At 43.2% G+C, this 25,269-nt stretch overlaps 1 protein-coding gene across 2 annotated transcripts in view; it reads left to right on the forward strand.

The window, feature by feature from the left end:
- Window positions 1-25,269, forward strand: part of KIF13B (kinesin family member 13B) — a 253,808-nt gene that overhangs the window by 193,238 nt on the left and 35,301 nt on the right. For both annotated transcript variants that reach the window (XM_075341260.1, XM_075341261.1), the window contains exons 34-37: window positions 1,016-1,093; window positions 1,984-2,037; window positions 14,482-14,599; window positions 16,797-16,930. In XM_075341260.1, the coding sequence (XP_075197375.1) occupies window positions 1,016-1,093; window positions 1,984-2,037; window positions 14,482-14,599; window positions 16,797-16,930 (384 nt within the window). The remainder of the gene's footprint in view (window positions 1-1,015; window positions 1,094-1,983; window positions 2,038-14,481; window positions 14,600-16,796; window positions 16,931-25,269) is intronic.

Here is a 25,269-nt window from a genome sequence, read left to right on the forward strand (position 1 = left end):
GGATAAATCTTCCTGCTTCTCCCTTCTCCTCCTCAGCCAGACTGAATTATCCCACAGGTAAGCAGAGAGTTTGGTTGTATTCCAGACCCCCCTCCCCCACACCTATGGACAGAAACACTGCAGGGGGTTATTAACTTGCAGACAGGACAAATAATACATAGAATGGACAGAACACCACACCTAAAATACAAACCTACACAAGATGATACACAACCTACAATATCACACCAACACACACCTCTATATAGAGCTGATAACACAGGATCCACCATTCACAATAGGTGATATCACAGCTCACCACCTCCTCCTGTACAATGACCAATAACACCTCTATATACAGTAGATAACATAGGATCCATCATTCACAATAATTGATGTCACAGCTCACCTCCTCCTCCTGTACAATGACCGATAACACCTCTATAAATAATAGAAAAGACAGGATCCATCATTCACAAAAGTTGATGTCACAGCTCACCTCCTGCACACTGACTGATAACACCTTTTTATATACAGGAGATGACGTGATCCACCATTCACATTAAGTGATGTCACATCTCACCTCCTCCTCCTGTACATACAGGTGTCAGGATCCCGTTCTCAGCGTATATCTACTTTGTATACTGCAGTACCACACATCACCTATAGAGAAGAGTGGCGCTATTTCAGGGAGAATGCAGCAGTTATCTTTTCAAAGGCATTGGTGATCACAATGCATGCATCCGGTGGAAGAAAGATGATCCATGCGGTTTTCTTTCATGTTTTTTTTTTTCTTTTTTCTTATTAAAGTAATTTTTAACTAACGGAAACATAAATGTGTATTATTTTTTTTTTTATATGCATGTACGATAAACAGTATTGTCTATAAGGAGGGTCCTTTAAGGGTATTTTTATTGATTACATAAAACAAGTTATATTTATTTTTTTATACTATAGTGAATTTTCATAATTTCCCACCCCCCCTTGAAATTAGCCCAAATATTAAATGTTTTTTGTTTTCTCTCCTTCAATGCAGGAGGTGGCAGTAAAGGAGCAGCTATCGGGAAAAGGAAAGCTGAGCAGGAAAAGTTTAAGTTCACCCAATGTCCACAGGGTAAATATATATCACACTTTTATGTAACACAGTGCTGGTTTTTGGATCCTATAGTCTTATTGCTGGTGTATTTCCTTATAGCCACCACTAGAGGCAGCATAATATAATTAAACAGTATACAGTGAGCTCCCCCTAGTGGTGGCTGAAAGCAGACAGAACCTATTCCTTATAGCCACCACTAGGGGGAGCATAATATGTTAGGTCTAATTAATCAGTATACAGTGAGCTCCCCCTAGTGGTGGCTATAAGCAGACAGAACTTATTTCCTTATAGCCACCACTAGGGGGAGCATAATATAATATATCTAATTAAACAGTATACAGTCAGCTCCCCCTAGTGGTGTCTGAAAGCAGACAGAACATATTTCCTTATAGCCACCAATAGAGGGAGCATAATATAATATATCTAATTAAACAGTATACAGTCAGCTCCCCCTAGTGGTGTCTGAAAGCAGACAGAACATATTTCCTTATAGCCACCAATAGAGGGAGCATAATATAATATATCTAATTAAACAGTATACAGTGAGCTCCCCCTAGTGGTGGCTTAACGCAGACAGAAGATATTTCCTTATAGCCACCAATAGAGGTAGCATAATATAATGTCTAATTAAACAGTATACTGTCAGCTCCCCCTAGTGGTGGCTGAAGGCAAACAAAACTATTAAGGCTGGTACCGGTTGCCGGCTCGCAAGTTAGTGCCCAATCAATCAAACAGAGACATGGCTGTAGTGCCACTGCTACCCTATGTCACCCAATATCCGCAGGGAAGCCTTGCCAGGCACTGGAGCGGAGATGTGGAGCAATGTTTAGCAAAAATGGCTGTGAAAATACATGTAAAGTAATTAGTACTAGTACTATTAGTAATTAGTTTTATTCTGTATATTCCAGCTTTCCGGGAGTCGGGGTGAGCTGGGAGCGCAGCACAACCTGGCGGGTAACAGAGTAAGTGTCTCCTCCTCTTCCCCGTTTCTGTACATTGTGTTCCCCATTAATCGCTGGGCCTCGTTGTCCTGAGATTCCGCGTCTTGACATGAATATTGAAGACGTTCTGAAGAGCTTTCCAGTCTCGGTTCATTATTGATACCATTACAGGAAAAGGAGACATTTTTCTCTGATGAAATAATTTATCACTTCACCTGGAGACGACAGAAAGTCAATCACTCCAAGATGCTGCGCAACGTCTGGTGCAGGGAGCACCGGCGCTGCGGACTGGATAGCCAGACCCAATACCAACGTCATGACGCTCTATTATGGTGATCGCCACTTGTGAAACTACTACTCCCAGCATACCCTGATGAGGACAGGCTGTGCGAGCATGCTGGGAGTTGTAGTGTTGCAGCAGCTATAGTCACAGGCTACATCTTGATATGGAGGAGATGTAGGAGGTGACGCTCTGGTGGACCGCGCCGCTGGGAAAGGAGCAGATCCACACGTGGTAATACTTCAAGGAGCTTTTATTTTCACGTTTCAGGTTTGTACCGAGCCCTTTCTCTAAAGAAAAGGACATATGAAGATCAATACAACAATGGGGGGAATATATACATAAAAGGGTCAATATTCAAAAAAACGCCCACCTGAGTGTGAATGAGGTGTGGTGTACAAAAAGCCCGTAACAGAATGGACTGTAAAGCATATGGTCATTACTGCTGTGCTGGAGAAATCAGTAGTTGTAGGGATATATACAGTTAGGTCCAGAAATCTTTGGACAGTGACACAATTTTGGCGCGTTGGGCTCTGCATGCCACCACATTGGATTTGAAATGAAATCTCTACAACAGAATTCAAGTGCAGATTGTAACGTTTAATTTGAAGGTTTGAACAAAAATATCTGATAGAAATTGTAGGAATTGTCACATTTCTTTACAAACACTCCACATTTTAGGAGGTCAAAAGTAATTGGACAAATAAACCAAACACAAACAAAATATTTTTATTTTCAATTTTTTGTTGCGAATCCTTTGGAGGCAATCACTGCCTTAAGTCTGGAACCCATGGACATCACCAAACGCTGGGTTTCCTCCTTCTTAATGCTTTGCCAGGCCTTTACAATCGCAGCCTTCAGGTCTTGCTTGTTTGTGGGTCTTTCCGTCTTAAGTCTGGATTTGAGCAAGTGAAATGCATGCTCAATTGGGTTAAGATCTGGTGATTGACTTGGCCATTGCAGAATGTTCCACTTTTTTGTACTCATGAACTCCTGGGTAGCTTTGGCTGTATGCTTGGGGTCATTGTCCATCTGTACTATGAAGCGCCGTCCGATCAACTTTGCGGCATTTGGCTGAATCTGGGCTGAAAGTATATCCCGGTACACTTCAGAATTCATCCGGCTACTCTTGTCTGCTGTTATGTCATCAATAAACACAAGTGACCCAGTGCCATTGAAAGCCATGCATGCCCATGCCATCACGTTGCCTCCACCATGTTTTACAGAGGATGTGGTGTGCCTTGGATCATGTGCCGTTCCCTTTCTTCTCCAAACTTTTTTCTTCCCATCATTCTGGTACAGGTTGATCTTTGTTTCATCTGTCCATAGAATACTTTTCCAGAACTGAGCTGGCTTCATGAGGTGTTTTTCAGCAAATGTAACTCTGGCCTGTCTATTTTTGGAATTGATGAATGGTTTGCATCTAGATGTGAACCCTTTGTATTTACTTTCATGGAGTCTTCTCTTTACTGTTGACTTAGAGACAGATACACCTACTTCACTGAGAGTATTCTGGACTTCAGTTGATGTTGTGAACGGGTTCTTCTTCACCAAAGAAAGTATGCGGCGATCATCCACCACTGTTGTCATCCGTGGACGCCCAGGCCTTTTTGAGTTCCCAAGCTCACCAGTCAATTCCTTTTTTCTCAGAATGTACCCGACTGTTGATTTTGCTACTCCAAGCATGTCTGCTATCTCTCTGATGGATTTTTTCTTTCTTTTCAGCCTCAGGATGCTCTGCTTCACCTCAATTGAGAGTTCCTTAGACCGCATGTTGTCCAAATATTTCTGGCCCTGACTGTATATATATAATATATATATATATATATATATATATGTATGTATGTATGTATGTATGTATGTATGTATGTGTGTATATATATATATATATATATATATATATATATATATATGTGTATATATATATATGTGTGTGTATGTATATATATATATATATATATATATATATATAATATCTATCAATGTATATATGTATATATGTATGTGTGTATGTATGTATGTTATATATTATATACAGACACACAGTGTGACCCATATCCTGTCCACCACCGTTAACTAGAGAACGGTGGCAGCTATAGGATTAGAAGTGGTGTCGATTCGTATTGAATGGATGATGCCCTACAACTTTGTAATTCACTTTTTTTCTTATCTCGTTCTTTTTTCGAGATAAAAATGCTAACTCCGTTGTTTTCCACCAGGTGGCGCTATAGGTGGTTTTATTGCGTAGCGCATGGCTACTTTACTATACCTAGACACCACTTCTATGCCTATAGCTGCCGCCGTTCTCCAGTTAATGGCGGTGGACAGGATATGGGGGTGTGTATATGTGTATGGTTTTTTTTGTTTTTTTTTCACATTGTAAATTTAATTTTTATTTTCAGTTTGCTCAAACATATGGACCTAAAAGCTACCAATCTAAAACCATAACATACCGTACAATGGAGACATATATAAACCTTGATGTATATTATGGTCATATGATTTTTTTTTTTGTTTTTTTAAGAGCATAGTTTCCGATAAAATGAACTATTCACATTATTAATGAACATGGTAAAAAAAAATCCGGCGATGTCATTAGGTGCCCCCGAACTTTATTATGTTGAGACGGGACTTTTTTTTTTTTTTTTTATTGTAAAATAAAAGGAACAGGATACTTTTTAGATTTTTTTTTTTTTTCTGAAATTTGAGCTCATGACATACTTTTGCCATTTTTAGCCTAATAATCTTGTGTTTTTCCTTTTTGTGGACTCTGGTGTAGTAGTGGGTTATAGTGGGGGATGAATAGGATTTTCGGATGGTGTAGTTGGTTTACACAATTGGTAATAAAGGAATAGATGCCTCAGTTCTTGTTTTTGGGGTTATCCAATAAAACTATTCTTGCCTTCAGGTGAAGATATTTAAGTGGTGGGGTGTTCGATGCAGTGTGGCTGATAAATTCACTGGTGGCGTTTTTTTTGTCCTTTTTACATTTTTCTTTCCAAAAATCACCTCCAGTGAATGGATCATTTTACACACCTCAGGAGGAATCCCTAGAGGTTTGGAATTTTTCTATCCTATGTGCACTTTTCTACTTCTTGATATGACACTTCTAAACCTCTAATTTCTTAATATTTCTGCAAAAAAAGCAAGAATAGATTCCGTCATTCCTCCACTGGCCATAAGGTGGCGCTGCATCTGTATCCACAGTGAAATATTAGTCAAGAGAAATCCATAGATGTTGCGATAACGCTACTAAACCTGCCGCCATACACGAGAGCGCTCCGGCCTGCGATCCCTCCCGACTCCCCCATACAAATAAAGGCAAATGGCATTCAACAGGATTAAAGTTCAGACCAGTGATGGTTATTGTTGGAGTCCCTGGTGGTCTAGTGATGAGGTTACGGTCTGTGATGGCCATGTGTGGCGGTGAAGCGGTTAATATCAACATGGTTGGTTGTGTGTAGTAGTAAATGTGTTTTTTCTTAAAATCCCTTGGGATCTAGGGCAATGAAAAGGTTGGTATACCTGCAGGGCTAGGGTGGCTACTGGCAGTTGTCAATATTCCTGGTGGTCTACGTCAGTGTAAGGCCTAATGTAAGAATCCCTGGTTGTCTAGGGCACTAAAAGTGGTGAGCTCTATATTTCTGATGGCCTATTGAATAAAGGGGCTGGAGCAATGAAGGAGTTGATGGCATTATCCCAGGTGGTCTAGGGCAGTGAGGTGCTACAAGAATAATTTAATTATACCTTTAATTTCCCTAAACTACCAATGATACTAGAATTATAGTATCGATGGTCTATGGAAATTAAATGTTTAATATAAGGGTCCCTGGTGGTCTAGTGAAGCAAAGGGTTTGAATGTAATGATCACTGGTGGTCAAGCAGAATGCAGGTTTGAATGTAATTATCCCTGGTCCGCTAGGGAAATGAAGGATTTAAATGTAAGGATCCCATGTGGTCTAGGGAAATGAAGGGTATGAATGTAGGGATCCCAGGTGGTCTAGGGAAATGAAGGGTATGAATGTAGGGATCCCAGGTGGTCTAGGGAAATGAAGGTTATGAATGTAGGGATCCCAGGTGGTCTAGGGAAATGAAGGGTATGAATGTAGGGATCCCAGGTGGTCTAGGGAAATGAAGGGTATGAATGTAGGGATCCCAGGTGGTCTAGGGAAATGAAGGTTATGAATGTAGGGATCCCAGTTGGTCTAGGGAAATGAACGGTATGAATGTAATGATCCCAGGTGGTTCCCTGTGGTTTCCCGGTGCCCTGTGGTTTCCCGGTGTCCTGTGGTTTCCCGGTGTCCTGTGGTTTCCCGGTGTCCTGTGGTTTCCCGGTGTCCTGTGGTTTCCCGGTGTCCTGTGGTTTCCCGGTGTCCTGTGGTTTCCCGGTGTCCTGTGGTTTCCCGGTGTCCTGTGGTTTCCCGGTGTCCTGTGGTTTCCCGCTGTCCTGTGGTTTCCCGCTGTCCTGTGGTTCCCCGCTGTCCTGTGGTTCCCCGCTGTCCTGTGGTTCCCCGCTGTCCTGTGGTTCCCCGCTGTCCTGTGGTTCCCCGCTGTCCTGTGGTTCCCCGCTGTCCTGTGGTTCCCCGCTGTCCTGTGGTTCCCCGCTGTCCTGTGGTTCCCCGCTGTCCTGTGGTTCCCCGCTGTCCTGTGGTTCCCCGCTGTCCTGTGGTTCCCCCGCTGTCCTGTGGTTTCCCCGCTGTCCTGTGGTTTCCCCGCTGTCCTGTGGTTTCCCGGTGTCCTGTGGTTTCCCGGTGTCCTGTGGTTTCCCGGTGTCCTGTGGTTTCCCGGTGTCCTGTGGTTTCCCGGTGTCCTGTGGTTTCCCGGTGTCCTGTGGTTTCCCGGTGTCCTGTGGTTTCCCGGTGTCCTGTGGTTTCCCGGTGTCCTGTGGTTTCCCGGTGTCCTGTGGTTTCCCGGTGTCCTGTGGTTTCCCGGTGTCCTGTGGTTTCCCGGTGTCCTGTGGTTTCCCGGTGTCCTGTGGTTTCCCGGTGTCCTGTGGTTTCCCGGTGTCCTGTGGTTTCCCGGTGTCCTGTGGTTTCCCGGTGTCCTGTGGTTTCCCGGTGTCCTGTGGTTTCCCGGTGTCCTGTGGTTTCCCGGTGCCCTGTGGTTTCCCGGTGCCCTGTGGTTTCCCGGTGCCCTGTGGTTTCCCGGTGTCCTGTGGTTTCCCGGTGTCCTGTGGTTTCCCGGTGTCCTGTGGTTTCCCGGTGTTCTGTGGTTTCCCGTCTCTCCTGCTCGGTCCTGACTGACATCCTCTTTCCTCCCTGCACTGAGCCTAGACATGAGGACTGTGCCGCTGTGCCTGTACGGCCACACACTACTCTGTGATCAGGCAGAGCGATTCAGGAGGTCTGATCGCCAGGAGGAAAGCTTAGGAGGACTGAATAGGGATCTCTTCTGACTGTGGGATCAGTGGCCTTTAAGAAGCATTTTGGAAGCAAGCATAAGTATTCAATCCCCTGACATCAAAGTATCTATATTGTTCTGCACTGGATAGCATTGGATATGTATGGATACAGCCTATAACGTACAGCACTTACTCTATAGGCTGTAGCTGATGGCAATAGTGGATATCTGATACAATTATAGCGGCTGCTTCTCTTCCATAGCCGCAATGTCCTGAAAGGAAAAGTAGTGTTGGGCCGGGGATCCCAAACCAGGCGGCTTATAAGAGTGCAACTAGCCCAAGTGACTGATAACAGAGAACAATCTGCCCATTATCCTGTTTCCAGCTGCTTCGGGATGCAGCGTCGTCACTATCCTTTAAATTTCCATAAACTTTCTCCAGCGTTTTTTGCAGTAGATAAGGAGTAATACTCTGCAGGACTCCGGGGGTAATGACCCGCTGCCGTTACCTGCTCGTTACATTGTCCGTCTTCCTCACAATTGATGTTCCGCGTCTCGATACTTTGTTGCGTTCGTCGTCCCTCTCCCCTTCTCTCTCATTACCGGCAGACCTCCTCCCACACCTTGTGTAACACTTCACTCACAGGAACGTTCTGGACGTGGACTTCTCATCCCCCCCCCGAGCGTTCTTTATTCCAAATGGAATTTATGGCATCAATTTTTATTATGACCGTAAACCGTCCTGTCCTCTAACGAGAGAGGCGGGGGAGCTGGCTGCGCTCAGACGCACGGATCCTCCATTCTAAGCCGCCATTGTACACCATCACTGGGAGCCATTAGGTTTGTTTGACGTGGCCGATCTACAAAATAAAAAAAATATATATATTTATACACACATACATACATACATACATACATACATACATACATACATACATACATGTACGTACACATATATATATATATATATATATATATATATATATACATATACATACATGTGTACGTGTATGTATATGTGTGTATATGTGTGTGTATATATATATATTATAATGTATGTGTGTGTATATATGTGTATATATACATACATACACACACACACACACACACACACACACACACGTACGTACGTACGTACGTACGTACGTACGTACGTATACGTACATATGTGTGTATATATATATGTATGTATATATAATATATATACACATATACACTATATATATATATATATATATATATATATATATATATATATATATATATATATATATATATATATATAATGTGTGTGTGTATATGTGTGTGTATATATATATATATATATATATATATATATATATATATATATATATATATATATATATATATATATATATATATATATATATATATAAATAATGCTTTTTTATTTTATAATCTAATATATAAAGCTGTATGTGTGTGTGTATGTCCGCTAAAGGAATCCGCAACGTTGCATTTACAATCATGAAATTTTGCACAGACTCCTCGTGACTCACAGAACGTCATAGACTATGTTTTGACAGGAAAATTTAACCGTGCGCTTTACAGTTACTCTCCAAAATCCTGCCTCCATTAAACTGAATGGAGGTGGGAGCTATAGGTTATTAATAGGAGCTGTGATTTGTTGCTATAGGAACAAAATAAACTAGTATAAGAAGATTGTGTGAGGTAATATGTCGTCGGTGGAGAGATGGATAGAGAGAGACAGACGGGCAGAGAGATGGATCGGGCAAAGACTGTATGGCGCAGGCTCAGGTGCTAAGCCTGCCCATACAGGACAGGTGGCGGCTGCGTTATATAGCAGATAACTACTGCAATCAAAGCTGTCTCTGATTGTAGAAGTCTAATTGCGTAGATGCAGCACCAGAAAGAGGTTGTTTTGGAATGGGGGTGTCTCCTCCGCCCCAACCTGTGGTAATGATGGGCTATCCTGGCCCCCAGCTGCTTACTGAAGGGCTCCCATGTCTGGCATGTTTGTAAATCCTGTAATCCAGCTGTGCATAAATGTATGAGTCTGATCTATCCTTACCTAGTGTAGCCTCCCCCATCCCATATAGACTGTGAGTGGACAGGGTCCTCTCTCCTCCTGTGCTCGGGTGCTCTGTACTTGTATCTAGTGATGAGCGAGCACTACCATGCTCGGGTGCTCTGTACTTGTATCTAGTGATGAGCGAGCACTACCATGCTCGGGTGCTCTGTACTTGTATCTAGTGATGAGCGGGCACTACCATGCTCGGGTGCTCTGTACTTGTATCTAGTGATGAGTGGGCACTACCATGCTCGGGTGCTCTGTACTTGTATCTAGTGATGAGCGAGCACTACCATGCTCGGGTGCTCAGTACTTGTATCTAGTGATGAGCAAGCACTACCATGCTCGGGTGCTCAGTACTCGTAACTAGTGATGAGCGAGCACTACCATGCTCGGGTGCTCTGTACTTGTATCTAGTGATGAGTGGGCACTACCATGCTCAGGTGCTCTGTACTTGTATCTAGTGATGAGCGAGCACTACCATGCTCGGGTGCTCAGTACTTGTATCTAGTGATGAGCGGGCACTACCATGCTCGGGTGCTCAGTACTGGTAACTAGTGATGAGCGAGCACTACCATGCTCGGGTGCTCAGTACTAGTAACTAGTGATGAGTGAGCACTACCATGCTCGGGTGCTCTGTACTTGTATCTAGTGATGAGCGAGCACTACCATGCTCGGGTGCTCAGTACTTGTATCTAGTGATGAGCGAGCACTACCATGCTCGGGTGCTCAGTACTCGTAACTAGTGATGAGCGAGCACTACCATGCTCGGGTGCTCAGTACTCGTAACTAGTGATGAGCGGGCACTACCATGCTCGGGTGCTCGGTACTCGTAAATAGTGATGAGCGAGCTCTACCATGCTTGGGTGCTCAGTACTTGTATCTAGTGATGAGCGGGCACTACCATGCTTGGGCGCTCAGTACTTGTATCTAGTGATGAGCGGACACTACCATGCTCGGGTGCTCTGTACTTGTATCTAGTGATGAGCGGGCACTACCATGCTCGGGTGCTCTGTACTGTATCTAGTGATGAGCGGGCACTACCATGCTCGGGTGCTCAGTACTTGTATCTAGTGATGAGCGGGCACTACCATGCTCGGGTGCTCAGTATTTGTATCTAGTGATGAGCGGGCACTACCATGCTCGGGTGCTCTGTACTTGTATCTAGTGATGAGCGGGCACTACCATGCTCGGGCGCTCAGTACTTGTATCTAGTGATGAGCGGGCACTACCATGCTCGGGTGCTCAGTACTCGTAAATAGTGATGAGCGGGCACTACCATGCTCAGGTGCTCAGTACTTGTATCTAGTGATGAGCGAGCACTACCATTCTCGGGTGCTCTGTACTTGTATCTAGTGATGAGCGGGCACTACCATGCTCGGGTGCTCAGTACTTGTATCTAGTGATGAGCGGGCACTACCATGCTCGGGTGCTCAGTACTCGTAAATAGTGATGAGCGAGCACTACCATGCTTGGGTGCTCAGTACTTGTATCTAGTGATGAGCGAGCACTACCATGCTCAGGTGCTCAGTACTTGTATCTAGTGATGAGCGAGCACTACCATGCTTGGGTGCTCAGTACTCGTAAATAGTGATGAGCGAGCACTACCGTGCTTGGGTGTTCTGTACTTGTATCTAGTGATGAGCGGGCACTACCATGCTCGGGTGCTCGGTACTCTTAACTAGTGATGAGTGGGCACTACCATGCTCGGTACGCGATACCATATAATTTTTACCGTAAACTGACCGTTGTAAAAACAAATCTCCCAAAAGATTGGCAGAATTGCTGTTTTGTTTTTGGGGGGGGGGGGGGGGGGGTTGTCTCAATTTGGATTTTTTTTTCTGTTTTTCAGTTCATTATGTACTAATGTGAATGATGCAAAAAAAAAAATTGATGAAACGCAGCGTGCACAGGAACTGCAAAGGCAAAACTATAAGTGTAAATTTTATATGCTGTGGATTAATTTACGATTGGTTGAAAAAGATCCCATCTTAAGTTGTTTGTGGTTGTCTTAAAGGGAATCTGTCAGGTGATTTTCCAGTACAATACTAATGTTCTCTTTAAATAGGGCTTAAGGAGATCTTTCAGGATCTGTATTTTTTTATTGCTGTACCTTATCCTGTTATCTTGTTGGGCGCTCCGGAGAATTCAGTGCTGGCACCAGTGAAATTAAATCTGGCCTCAATTTGCATAGCTGCCCCCACCCAAACTTCCTCCCAGTATTAATAGTGAATGGGTGGGGGGAGCAGGGCATATGCAAATTGTATTGACATTCACTTGACTAGCCGTCATGAGACACTGAATGTTATGGAACTTTTAGAAAGATAACAGGATAAGTGTTATGATCCGATGTTCAATGACTACAATCAGCACAATCCACTAGAGTCGTAGGTAATAACGTACCGACCGCAAGCCCTGAACTTAACACCACACTAGAAGTAGCCGAGCAGCATGCCTCAAACCCAGCCGGCAAGGCAGAAAGTGAAAAGAAGAAACTATCTTGCCTCAGAGCAGATTTCCCCAAAGAGACAATAGGCAGCCACCCACATGTGTACGGACTGTGAGCAAAGATGAAAAGACATACACAGAGCAAAATGGAGCAAAGAGAGGCCACACTATACTAAATACAAAAGACAGAATAGGGAACTCTTGCTGTCAGCATGAACACCCTATCAAAACTTCCTACATGGAATGTGCAAAAAAAAAAAAAGTAATCAAAGGCCCTGTCACACACAGAGATAAATCTGTGGCAGATCTGTGGCAGATCTGTGGTTGCAGTGAAATTGTGGACAATCAGTGCCAGGTTTGTGGCTGTGTACAAATGGACCAATATGTCCATGATTTCACCGCAACCACTAATCTGACAAAGATTTATCTGTGTGTGTGTGACAGGACCTTAACACTCGCACGTTCACAATCCGTACAAGACTCTGGTAGGAAAAGACTAGCAATTACCCTACCGGCTAACCCTTGCTAAAATAAATAGCAAAGACTGACTAGGAAGATAAGTCTTCCTTATCTGAAGGCACAAACAAACAGGATTCAATACATACACCTTCAAAGGAAATTAAGAAAATAACACACAAAAAGTATGAAGCAAAATCAAGAACTTAGCTTAGATTGATAGTGGGGCAGCCAGGAGGACAAGAGACAGATTCCTATAGTCTCAGGAATTTCAGACAACTGGCAAAGACAAACAGCCAGCACACGCCTATATTCAAAACCAAGGTTTGAGATGCCAACCAGGTGAGTAGAACAGAGGAACAGAATCCAAATCACTAAAGGTCCAGTCACACTAAGCAACTTACCAGCGATCCCAACAACGATAGGGATCGCTGGTAAGTTGCTAGGAAGTTGCTGGTGAGATGTCACACTGCAACGCTCCAGCGATCCCACCAGCAACCTGACCTGGCAGGGATCGCTGGAGCGTCGCTACACAAGTTGCTGGTGAGCTCACCAGCAACCAGTGACAAGCCCCCAGCGCAGCGTGGAAGATGCTGCGCTTGGTAACTAAGGTAAATATCGGGTAACCAACCCGATATTTACCTTGGTTACCACCGCACGGAGCTACACGTGCAGAGAGCAGGGAGCAGCGCACACTGAGCGCTGGCTCCTTGCTCTCCTAGTTACAGCACACATCGGGTTAATTAACCCGATGTGTGCTGCAGCTAAATGTGCACAGAGCAGGGAGCAGCGCACAATGCTTAGCGCTGGCTTCTTGCTCTCCTAGTTACAGCACACATCGGGTTAATTAACCCGATGTGTGCTGCAGCTACATGTGCACAGAGCAGGAGCCGGCACTGACAGTGAGAGTGGAGGAGGCTGGTATCGAAGGTAAATATCGGGTAACCAAGGACAGGGCTTCTTGGTTACCCGATGTTTACATTGGTTACCAGCCTCCGCAGAAGCCGGCTCCTGCTGCCTGCACATTTAGTTGTTGCTGTCTCGCTGTCACACACAGCGATCTGTGCTTCACAGCGGGACAGCAACAACTAAAAAATGGCCCAGGACATTCAGCAACAACCAACGACCTCACAGCAGGGGCCAGGTTGTTGCTGGATGTCACACACAGCAACATCGCTAGCAACATCGCTGCTACGTCACAAAAGTTGTTCGTTAGCAGCGATGTTGCTAGCGATGTTGCTTAGTGTGACGGGGCCTTAACATCAAAGACCACAGCAGGGAGTCAAAGAGCGGAGCTCCACCAGAAAATATTCACAACAGATAAGGTAGAGCAATAAAACTTTCCAATCCTGAAAGGTCTCCGGTTGCTTCAGTGGGTATGTAATATGAAGGGTTTAATGCTGCGATCAGGCTGCATTTAATATATAACCCTCATGCTTATCTGGTATTCCAATACATACACCTTCAGAGAAAATTAAGCAAATAACACACAAAAAGTATGAAGCAAAACCAAGAACTTAGCTTGGATTGATAGCGAGGAAGCCAGGAGGACAAGAGACAGATTCCTATAGTCTCAGGAATTTCAGACAACTGGCAAAGACAAACAGCCAGCACACGCCTATATTCAAAATCAAGGTTTGAGATGCCAACCAGGTGAGTAGAACAGAGGAACAGAATCCAAATCACTAACATCAATGACCACAGCAGGGAGTCCAAGAGCGGAGCTCCACCAGAAAATATTCACAACAGATAAGGTAGAGCAATAAAACGTACCGATCCTGAAAGGTCTCCTTTTGCTTCAGTGGGTGTATAATATGAAGGGCTTCATGGTGCGATCAGGCTGCATTTAATAATATATAACCCTCATGCTTATCTGATTTTCCCATAGGGTCGATGGGAGAGCCAGCAAGATGTGTCCCAATCCTCCACCCTCTCCAGAAGCAGCGGGACCTCCCCCCGGGCACCCAGGACCGCAGGATCAGGACACCACCAGTCTCCAGACTCAGGCAAGTGTCAGCATTACATGGACCTAGTCCCATAACGCTCTCACTGTAACCAAACAGCAAAAGAATTCCAATCCCTCAAAGTTTTGCAGATTTAAACAGTTTTTTTTGGGGCAGTTTTATGTTTTTATGTCTTCAAGTTTCACATCATAGTGACATTTATAGGGCTTCTGGTTGTCCTTGAAAACAGACAATACTTTATTCAACCCCCCCCCCCCCCCCCTGTAAAGTATGAGAGCCCAAGTGTGTGCTGACCCCCCCAATAAGACATAGAGAGTAAGTTACCTTGCCACCACTAGGGGGAGCTCATGACATGGATTTAGTGTAGAGTTTAAAGGGAACCGGTCATCTGCTTCTTGCTGCCTGAACCCCGGGGAGCAGAAATCGGACACTTGTAGCCGTGTATCTTTTACTCTCCAAGGCGGACAGCTTTCCCTCTGCGTCTTTATAGAAAGAGATCTGTTAAAGGGATCAGGTCTGGGAGAAGCCGCCGGAGACCTGTCCTGGATTAGCCCACCAAGATGGAGAGCTCAGGGATGGCTTTCCTATGTTTTCTCTGAAAATCCCCAGTGTTAGAGGATAGCACACACTGCTGAATTAGCGCAGCCGTAATAAAGGGCGTATTAATCAGAGGACAGGTTCCCTTTAATTGGAGCTGTAAAAAAAAATATCTTCCCTTTTAGGCGGCCCTAATATGCGAAAGCATTAATTACCTTATGAATCCCCCAAGGCTCCACCAATCCTGCCGGTCTCTTTAATTGGCGGCAGCGTTGAAATCCTATCTACACATGTGACCGCTGCAGCCAATCCCTGTCCTCTGGGTGCCGCAGCCATATATGTATCTGAGAAGTCACTGCTGACCACAGAGGACAGTGATTGGCTGCAGTGGTCACATGTGTATATGAGATGTCAGTGCTGACCACAGAGGACAGTGATTGGCTGCAGTGGTCACATGTGTATGAGAGGTCAGTGCTCACCACAGAGGACAGAGATTGGCTGCAGTGGTCAGACATGTATATGAGAGGTCAGTGCTCACCAGAGAGGACAGTGATTGGCTGCAGTGGTCACATGTGTATGAGAGGTCAGTGCTGACCACAGAGGACAGAGATTGGCTGCAGTGGTCACACATGTATATGAGAGGTCAGTGCTCACCAGAGAGGACAGTGATTGGCTGCGGCAGTCACACGTGTATATGAGAGGTCGGTTCTCACCACAGAGGACAGTGATTGGCTGCAGCAGTCAAATGTGTATATGAGAGGTCAGTTCTCACCACAGAGGACAGTGATTGGCTGCAGCAGTCAAATGTGTATCTGAGAAGTCCCTGCTGACCATAATCACTGTCCTCTGTGATGAGCACTGACCTCTCACATACACGTGTAACTGCTGCAGCCAATCACTGTCCTCTGTAGTCAGCAGTGACCTCTCATATACACATGTGACTGCTGCAGCCAATCACTTTTTTCTGTGATCAGTATTAGCATCTCGTATACATGTGACCACTGCAGCCAATCACTGTCCTCTGTGGTGAGCAGTCACATCTCATATACACGTGTCTGCTGCAGCCAATCGCTGTCCTCTGTTGTCAGCAATGACATTTCATATACACATGTCACCACTGCAGCTAATCATTGTCTTCTGCAGTGAGCAGTCACATCTCATGTACACATGACCACTGCAGCCAATCACTGTCCTTTGTGGTTAGCAGTGGCATCTCATATACAGATGTAACTGCTGCAGCCAATCACTAGTTTCAGAACTCACAGCACTGAGTCCATTAATTTGTGCCTATTTTGAGAAATATTTTTTTTTCTCCAGTGAGCTTGTAGCGGTTTAAAATAACAAGCTCATCTGTAATCACCGACCGCTGCTCCCAATGACCGGCTGCAGCTGTGACATCACAACTACAGCACACGTTAAAGCTGCAACCAATCGTTGGGCTAAACATTGATCCTGATGTGGTCAGCACAAAAAAAAACGCTAAGCCCAGTGATTGGCTGCTGTGGTTATGGAGGCTGTAGTCAGGACACCACCGCTGCAGCCAGTCAAAGTCTGGGGACCGTGGCGGAGAGGCATCGCTGGAGCAGCGGAAGGTCAGTAAATTGGAGTTTGTTAACCTATGGAAGAAAATGAGTAAAAGATACGAATGTCGGAAAAACAATAAGAAAATCTGTACATAATTGTGACATTTCTGTTGTTTCAGGACACGACTCGTCCGTATCCTCCTACCTAAACCCTGTCAAATCCTTGGTGCCTCAGATGCCCAAACTCCTTAAATCTCTCCTTCCTCAGCGGGACGAGAAGAGCAGATCGCCGGGGTCCGCGGTGGCCCCTCAGGTAATGGTGGCCCCTGGCCGGGGTGCTCGTGCCGTCCCTGATCGGCAGCGCAAATACAGCTGCACTTTGTATTCCCCGCATGGTGTGGCGGCAGAGAAGCCAATGTTCCCCTATAAATTATATTTACATCCTTAGAAGCAAAGTCAAATTTATGATCATCAATTACTGCCGGCTGGTCACCTGCCAAATGTGAGACAGGCTCGGGCCGACCCCTCCCGCCGGATCACTGAGGAACCGAAATTTATTTATTGTCATTCCGAAACATATTCCCTAAAATGCTCTAAAATTCAGTCCCTTTAGCCTCTAATATAATATAATTCTGATATTCTTATGATACATACCTTTTATTGTCCCAGCAAATATTATCTGTTCTTACACTGGGACTATTTGATTTCTTCTTTCTTGGAGAATGGTCTGAAAACAAGTCTGTGCGCGCAGTGTACTGAACAGCAGTGAGATCTCAAATGGTGGCATTTGTTTTCCCCTGAAAACGTAGACAACTCATTGTAGCCTGTAGAAGATGCCAATGCTGACAAATATTTCTTATTTTTTGGAGATGTAGGAAATAACAAGTCTGTTTTCATATAAAGGCAGTATACTGTTTTCATATAAAGGCAGTATACTCTACAGCAGAGAGATCATCTTCTTCTTGTGTTGCTTCATTGTACTCAGAGTTGTTTTCCCAATGGGTACCTAAGTGATTACAAGACCTGAAGAATGACCAGATTTATTTTATTCTTAGGAGTGGTGAAACAGGTCTGTGTAGTATAGAGAGGCAGTCTACTGTACAGCAGAGAAAAATTTCATTGTATCTAAAATAAAAGTTACCAAGTAATTACACCTTTACCTGTAGAAGACACACAGAATAAGAAAGGTTTCTTCTCTTGGGGTAATGGTGAAACAAGTCTGTGTAGTGTAGAGAGACAGTCTACTGTACAGCAGAGAGAACCTCTATTTTATCTAAAAATTACTTGGACTGTTACCAACTGGTTACACCTTTACCTGAAACCTAATAACTTGTAGAAGACACATCAGATAAGAAAGGTTTTTCTTGTTGTAAGAGAACTTCCTTTTTTTTACTACACGTTACTTGGACTCTTACCAAATGATCAGACCTTTTATCTGAATTACAGTAACCTGTACAAGACACAGTATAAGAAAAGTTTCTATTCTTGGAGGAATTGGTTAAATAAGTCTATGCTATACAGTAGACTGCCTTGCTATACTGCACAGAGAATTTCCATTGTATGTAAAATAAAGGCTGCTTGGCTCACTTGAACCAAGTGATTACACCTTTAGCTGAAATACAATAATCTATAGAAGACACAAAGGATAAGAAAGGTTTCTCTTGGTACAATGGTGAAACAAGTCTGTGTAGTATAGAGGGGCAGTCTACTTTACAACAGAGAACTTCCCATTTTATCTACACGTTACTTGGACGGTTACCAAGCGATTACACCTTTATCTGAAATACAATAACCTGTAGAAGACACACCGGATAAGAAAAGGTTCCCCTCTTGGGAGATTGGTGAAACAAGTCTGTGCAGTATGGAGATGCGGTCTACTGTACAGCAGAGAGAACTTCCATTTATTTTCTAGAAGATACTTGGACTCCAACTAAGTGATTTATACCTTTATCCGAAATATACTAACATGTAGAAGACACACAGGCTTAGAAATGTTTCTTGGGGTATTGGTGAAACAAGTCTGTGTAATATAGAGAGGCAGTTTACTGTACAGCAGAGAACTTTCATTGTATCTAAAATACAAGTTACCAAGTAATTACACCTTTACCTGTAGAAGACACACAGGATAAGAAAGGTTTCTCTTGGGAGAATGGTGAAACAAGTCTGTGTAGTGTAGAGAGGCAGTCTACTTTACAACAGAGAACTTCCATATTATCTGCAAGTTACTTGGATGCTTGCCAAGTGACTACACCTTTACCTGTAATACAATAACCTGTAGAAGACACCATGGATAAGAAAGGTTTCTCTTCATGGGAGATTGGTGAAACAAGTCTGTGCAGTATGGAGAGGTAGTCTACTGTACAGCATAGAGAATTTCCATTGTATCTGCAGGTTACTTGGACGGTTACCAAGCAATTACACCTTTATTTGAAATACAATAACCTGTAGAAGACACACCGGATAAGAAAAGATTCCCCTCTTGGGAGATTGGTGAAACAAGTCTGTGCAGTATGGAGATGCGGTCTACTGTACAGCAGAGAGAACTTCCATTTTTTTTCTACAAGATACTTGGACTCCAACAAAGTGATTATACTTTTATGCGAAATACACTAACATGTAGAAGACACACAGGCTAAGAAAAGTTTCTTGGGGGATTGGTGAAACAAGTCTGTGTGGTATAGAGAGGCAGTTTACTGTACAGCAGAGAGAACTTTCATTGTATCTAAAATAAGTTACCAAGTAATAACACCTTTTACCTGTAGAAGACACACATGATAAAGGTTTCTTCTCTTGGGTGAATGGTGAAACAAGTCGGTGTCATATGCAAAGGCAGTCTACTGGACAGCAGAGAGAACTTCCATTTTTACCTACAAGTTACTTGGACTCTTACCAAGTGACTACACCTTTACCTGAAATACAATAACCTGTAGAAGACACCATGGATAAGAAAGGTTTCTCCTCTTGGGAGATTGGTGAAACAAGTCTGTGTAGTATGGAGAGGTAGTGTACTGTATAGCAGTGATAACTTCCATTTTATCTACAAATTCCTTTGGCGGTTACCAAGTGATTTGTTTCTAAAGTAAAAGTTACTTGGATGCTTACCAAATGATTACACCTTTACCTGAAATACAGTAACCTGTAGAAGAGACACTAAATAAGAAAGGGTTCTCCTCTTGGGAGATTGGTGAAACAAGTCTGTGTAGTATAGAGAAGCAGTATACCGTACAGCAGAGAGAACTTCCTTTTTTTTTTTTTTTTTAACTACAAGTTACTTGGACTCTTACCAAGTGATTACACCTTTATCCAAAATACAGTAACCTGTTGAAGACACCATGGATAAAAAAGGGTTCTCCTCTTGGGGGATTGGTGAAGCAAGTCTGTGTTAGTATAGAGAGGCAGTATACTGTACAGCAGAACTTCCTGTGTACCCAAGTCTGTGCAGTATGGAGAGGCAGTTTACTGTACAGCAGAGAGAACTTCTTTTATAGCTAAAGTGTACCCAAATGGGTATTCAACTGCTTACGAGGTTAGCAGAGATGCTATAGCCTGCGTAGGATGGCCGGCACCACCCGATATTTCATGTCGTTCTGTTATGTGACTAATTAGATGACTGTTAATTATCTCCGATCTCGTCAGAAGGGAGAATCACAGAGCAAATAGCATAAAACACTTTACGAGGAGTACTTATAAAACATGGAGCAACTTTTTGTTTTTGCCTTTTACTATGTTCTTTTCTTGGTGGGAGAGGAAAGGGTGGTCTTTGGGATAAATGTAGAGGAAAGCAGACAATCTAGAGTTAAATCCCAAAATACTCTGGCCCATTTAGCGTCGGGAATCTAGGTTGTGTTAGGGATTTGGGACCCATTATGGATGGTCCCGAGGGGCGGGAGGAGGGGGCTGTGACCTGTATCCATACAAGTTGCTTCTCCACATCACCGCGGGATCAAAGACCCTAAAACCTTTTTTTTTTAGAGCTTTACTTTTCTGAAAACTGTTAAATATTTCTTATGTATCGTTAAGAAAAAAAAAAAAAAATCATCTGGAGCAAAAGATCAGGGCCGCGAGAGCCCTTAAGAAATCCTTCGTCACTTTATTACTGGAGTGGTTAATGTCGCTGGCCCCGGGGGCGCGGCGCGGCGCACTGCGGTGTAAGCACATTTGGTAATTATAACATTTCCATAATGTTGGCCTTGTGTCTACTTAAAGGATAATGTGCGGTCTGCGCGGGGTCACCGGCTCCAAAGTGTTCACTTTTAATAAAATCTTGGCCCCTAATTAGAGATGATTGCTTCAGAAGGTGAGACTCTAAATCTCCGAGACGTCTCGAGCCGCAGCTCCGGACTCGTATGCGGGTCATGTCCATATATATGTGTTTAATTGTCTGCTGACAGGTGAAGCCGTACAAATGACTGATCTGCTTCGGGCCGGGGTGGAGGCGCCTTCCGGAATCCGCAATGACATCGTTCCTTTATCTTTTCTTCTTTCTTCTTTTCTTCTTCCAGGAAAAAAAAAAAAGTCTTAATTAAAAATAATGATTATTTATTTAGAACCGGGAAGTTTATTCGTTCAAGTCTCAAAACTTACACTAATATTTGACTATTTTTTTTTTTTATTTTTTTTTATTTTATTTTAAAAGCTTTTATTTGAAACGAATTTAGTTTTTTTTAAGCAAATTTTTATTAATGTTTTTTTATTTTAAAAGCTTTTATTTGAAACTACTAATTTAGTTTATTTTAAGCAAATTTTTATTTAAAAGCTTTTATTTGGAACGAATTTAGTTTATTTTAAGCAAATTTTTTTTTTTTTATTTTAAAAGCTTTTATTTGAAACTAATTTAATTTATTTTAAGCAAATTTTTATTAAAATATTTTTTTCATTTTAAAAGCTTTTATTTGAAACTTAATTTATTTTAAGAAAATTTTTATTAATTTTTTTTATTTTAAAAGCTTTTGAAACTAATTTAGTTTCTTTTCAGCATATTTTTATTAAATTTCTTTTTTTATTTTAAACTTTTATTTGAAACTTAATTTATTTTAAGCAAATTTTTATTAGTTTTTTTTATCTTAAAAGCTTTTATTTGAAACCAATTTAGTTTGTTTTAAGCAATTTTTCTTTTAATTTTTTTTTTTTTAAAGTGAGGTTTCTTGTCTTTTTTTTTTTTTTTTTTTTTATTGGAAGGGGGTTATATGTGATGTTTTTGAAAATTTCCTGTTTTGCAAAGTCACCTAGCAATAATAAAACTTTACTCATGCAAGGATCACATGCGTCCTTTCTTCGTTTCCACAAACGCTATTAAGGGTACTTTCACACTTGCGTTTATTTCCTTCCGTTACAATCCGCCCTTTTGGAAAACAGCGGAATCCGTTAACGGATTCCGCTGTTTCCCATAGACTTGTATGGGTGACGGATTGTACCAAAAGGACCTGCGTTGCTTCCGCTGGGCGACGCTCCGTTGCTTCCGCCCAGCGGGAGGAACGCAGCATGTAACGTTATTTTGAGCAGCGGAATCCTCTGGATTCCACTGCGCATTTTTTTTTTTTTTAAATCAAACTTTATTTTGGCTCGCGGTGGCCGAACGTTCAGCTGAGCGCCCGGCCATCGGCAAGCGACAGCGCTCAGCTGAGCGACCGGCCACCGGCATGCCCGGCCGCCGGCAAGTCACAGCGCTCAGCTGATCACCCGGCGGTCGGCTGCAGGGAGCGATCAGCTGATCACCCGGCGGCCGGCAAGTGACAGCGCTCAGCTGATCACCGGCGGTCGGCTGCAGGGAGCGATCAGCTGATCGTTTACAATAGTCTGCCGCTGGTAAAACTGTAAAAAAAAAACAAAAAAAAAACGAATTGCGTTGTTTTGCAGCATCCATTGCATCCGTTGTGCCACTATATGCAACACATCTGTTGCAATGCAATGGATACCGTTCAACGCAAATGTGAAACTAGCCTAAGGCTAAATTCACATTTCCGCTAAAATTTATCAGGCACAATCCGCTGCTCTTGTAAACAACGGAATCCGTTTAGCGGATTCCGTTGCTCCCATAGACTTGTATGAGCAGCGGATTGTGACTGATGATGCTGCGTTGCACCCTCCGCCCGACTGATCAGTCGTGGAACGACTGACCGGCGGGCGGGCGGAACGCAGCATGTAACGTTTTTTGAGCAGCGCGATCCGTTGGATTTCGCTGCGCATGCTCTCTGGCTTCCTGCACACGTCACCAGCTTTGGTTGGTTACCCGATATTTACCCTGGTCACGGTGCAAGGAGCCAGCGCTAAGCGGTGTAGGCCCGTAACCAAGGTAAATATCGGGTAAACATCAGGTGCTTTGCTGTTACCCGATATTTAGGCTGGTTACGTGTGCAGGGAGGCCGACACTTCCCCGCTCTGCCCCGCCCCCTCCTGCACTCCGCACATGTATGGACGGACACACACACACACACACACACACACACACACACACACACACACACACACACTCTCACACACTCTCTCACACTCTCTCACACTCTCACACTCTCACACTCTCACACTCTCACACTCTCACACTCTCACACTCTCACACTCTGACACTCACACACTCTCTCACACTCACACACACACACACACACACACTCTCTCACACTCACACACACACACACACTCACCTGTCCTGCGGCACTGACGTCCTCAGTGCCGCGGCCCCGCTCGGCTCCCCCCCCCCCCCGAACTCCGCCCCCCGCACACAACGGAATCCGACAAAGAATTCTGTTCTTTGTCATCCGTTGTACAGCGCATCAGTCACATGCGTCAAGCGACGCATGTGACTGATACAAAACAACGGAAATGTGAACTTAGCCTAAGCCTGTCAGAAAAATTTGTAAGTAAAACACAAGAGGAATGGATGGACATGGCGCAGATTCCAAAAATGTACATTCCGCAGCGTTGAACTGCAGCACAACGGGCATGAGATTTACATAAATCTCATACACTTTGCTGGAATTGTTCTGAATTTTCTTTATGGAAGAGAATACACAGCAGCAAATACAAAAATATACAGCTGAAAGTACACAGCAGAAAATATGAATTTACATAGCAGAAGATGGGAAAAGACACAGAAAAATAAACACAGCAGACGATATGAAAATACAGAGCAGAAAATACACAGCACAAGATGCAAAAATACACAGCAGACGATACAATACACAGCAGAAGATGCGAAAATACACAGCAGAGGATATACAGCAGATGATTCGGAAGTATAGAACAGAAGATATACAGCAGATACGGAAGTGCACAGCAGAAGATACGGAAGTGCACAGCAGAAGATACGGAAGTGCACAGCAGAAGATACGGAAGTGCACAGCAGAAGATACACATCAGATACAAAAATACACAGCAGAGGGTGCACAGCAAGAGATATGAAAATGCAAAGCAGAAAATACACCGCAGAGGATATAAAAATACATAGTAGAAGATACGGAAATTCACAACAGAAGGTACACAGCAGATACGAAAATACACAGCAGAAGAAACGGAAATGCACAGCAGACGGTACACAGCAGATACAAAAATACACAGCAGAGGGTGCACAGCAAGAGATATGAAAATGAACAGCAGAAAATATACCGCAGAGGATACAAATATACACAGAAGGATATATGAAGATATACAGCAGGAGATGCACAGCAGAAAATATAAGAGAATATATGAAAATGCACAGCAGAAGATGTGAAACACAACAGCAGAAGATACAAAAATACACAGCAGCAGATATGAAAATACACAGCAGAAGATGTATAGCAGAAAATGTGAAAATATACAGCAGAAAAATCTCCAAATACTCATGTGAGCTGAATTTCATGGTCCTTTTTGACCCTTTCCCTCACTCATTTGGCCTTCCCCTCCTATGACGTCCGCACCTGTAGTTGGGCATCATAGGAGAACCTCATATTTACTATATACTCAAGCATTGCAGTATTTGGAAGTGATTAAGATCTCCTGTTTAAAAAAATTAATGAAGTAGTAAAAGTAAAAAAAAACAAAACAAAACTAAAGTGTTTACCAATATAAAATGTAAAGAAAAATTTTCATCCCACTTTTCGCACTATATATTCTAAATAAATATATTTAATGTTGTCATATCCCTAAAAGTCTGATCTATCAAAATATAAATTAATATAAATATTTTTTTTCCGTTTCACCTGAGTTGGAATTTTGTTTCTTATTTTTCACTACATTATACAGTAAAGTGAGGGAATTAAAAATTACAACTCGTCCTGCATAAAAATAAGCCGTGATATAGAAACATGACGAAGTTATAGCTCTTTGATTATGAAGGGGGGAAAGGAAACCACAAAAACTAAATAAGGGGTTCCTGGGCTGATTACAGAGTGGCTCCATTATGATATCTGGGCAAACTTGGCTACCGTAGTAAGTGATTGATATTCCTGCAGCGCCCCCGCAGGAGAAATGGAGCATTACAATGTTCCCATTTAAAACTGTGGGTTGTGCACATAATGGAGGACGAGTCAGGTCCTCCAGAGAGAGGGACGCTCTTGGTCACCTTTCTCCACTCCAAATAATGAGGGTCTGGAGCAGATGCCCCCCTAAATTCTCCTGGATAAATGGGTTTTCATAGCTTTACAAAAAGAATGATGACTTGCGCTCGGCTACATCCGT

The sequence above is a fragment of the Anomaloglossus baeobatrachus genome, chromosome 3, assembly GCF_048569485.1.
Source record: "Anomaloglossus baeobatrachus isolate aAnoBae1 chromosome 3, aAnoBae1.hap1, whole genome shotgun sequence".
Classification (NCBI taxonomy): Eukaryota; Metazoa; Chordata; class Amphibia; order Anura; family Aromobatidae; genus Anomaloglossus; species Anomaloglossus baeobatrachus.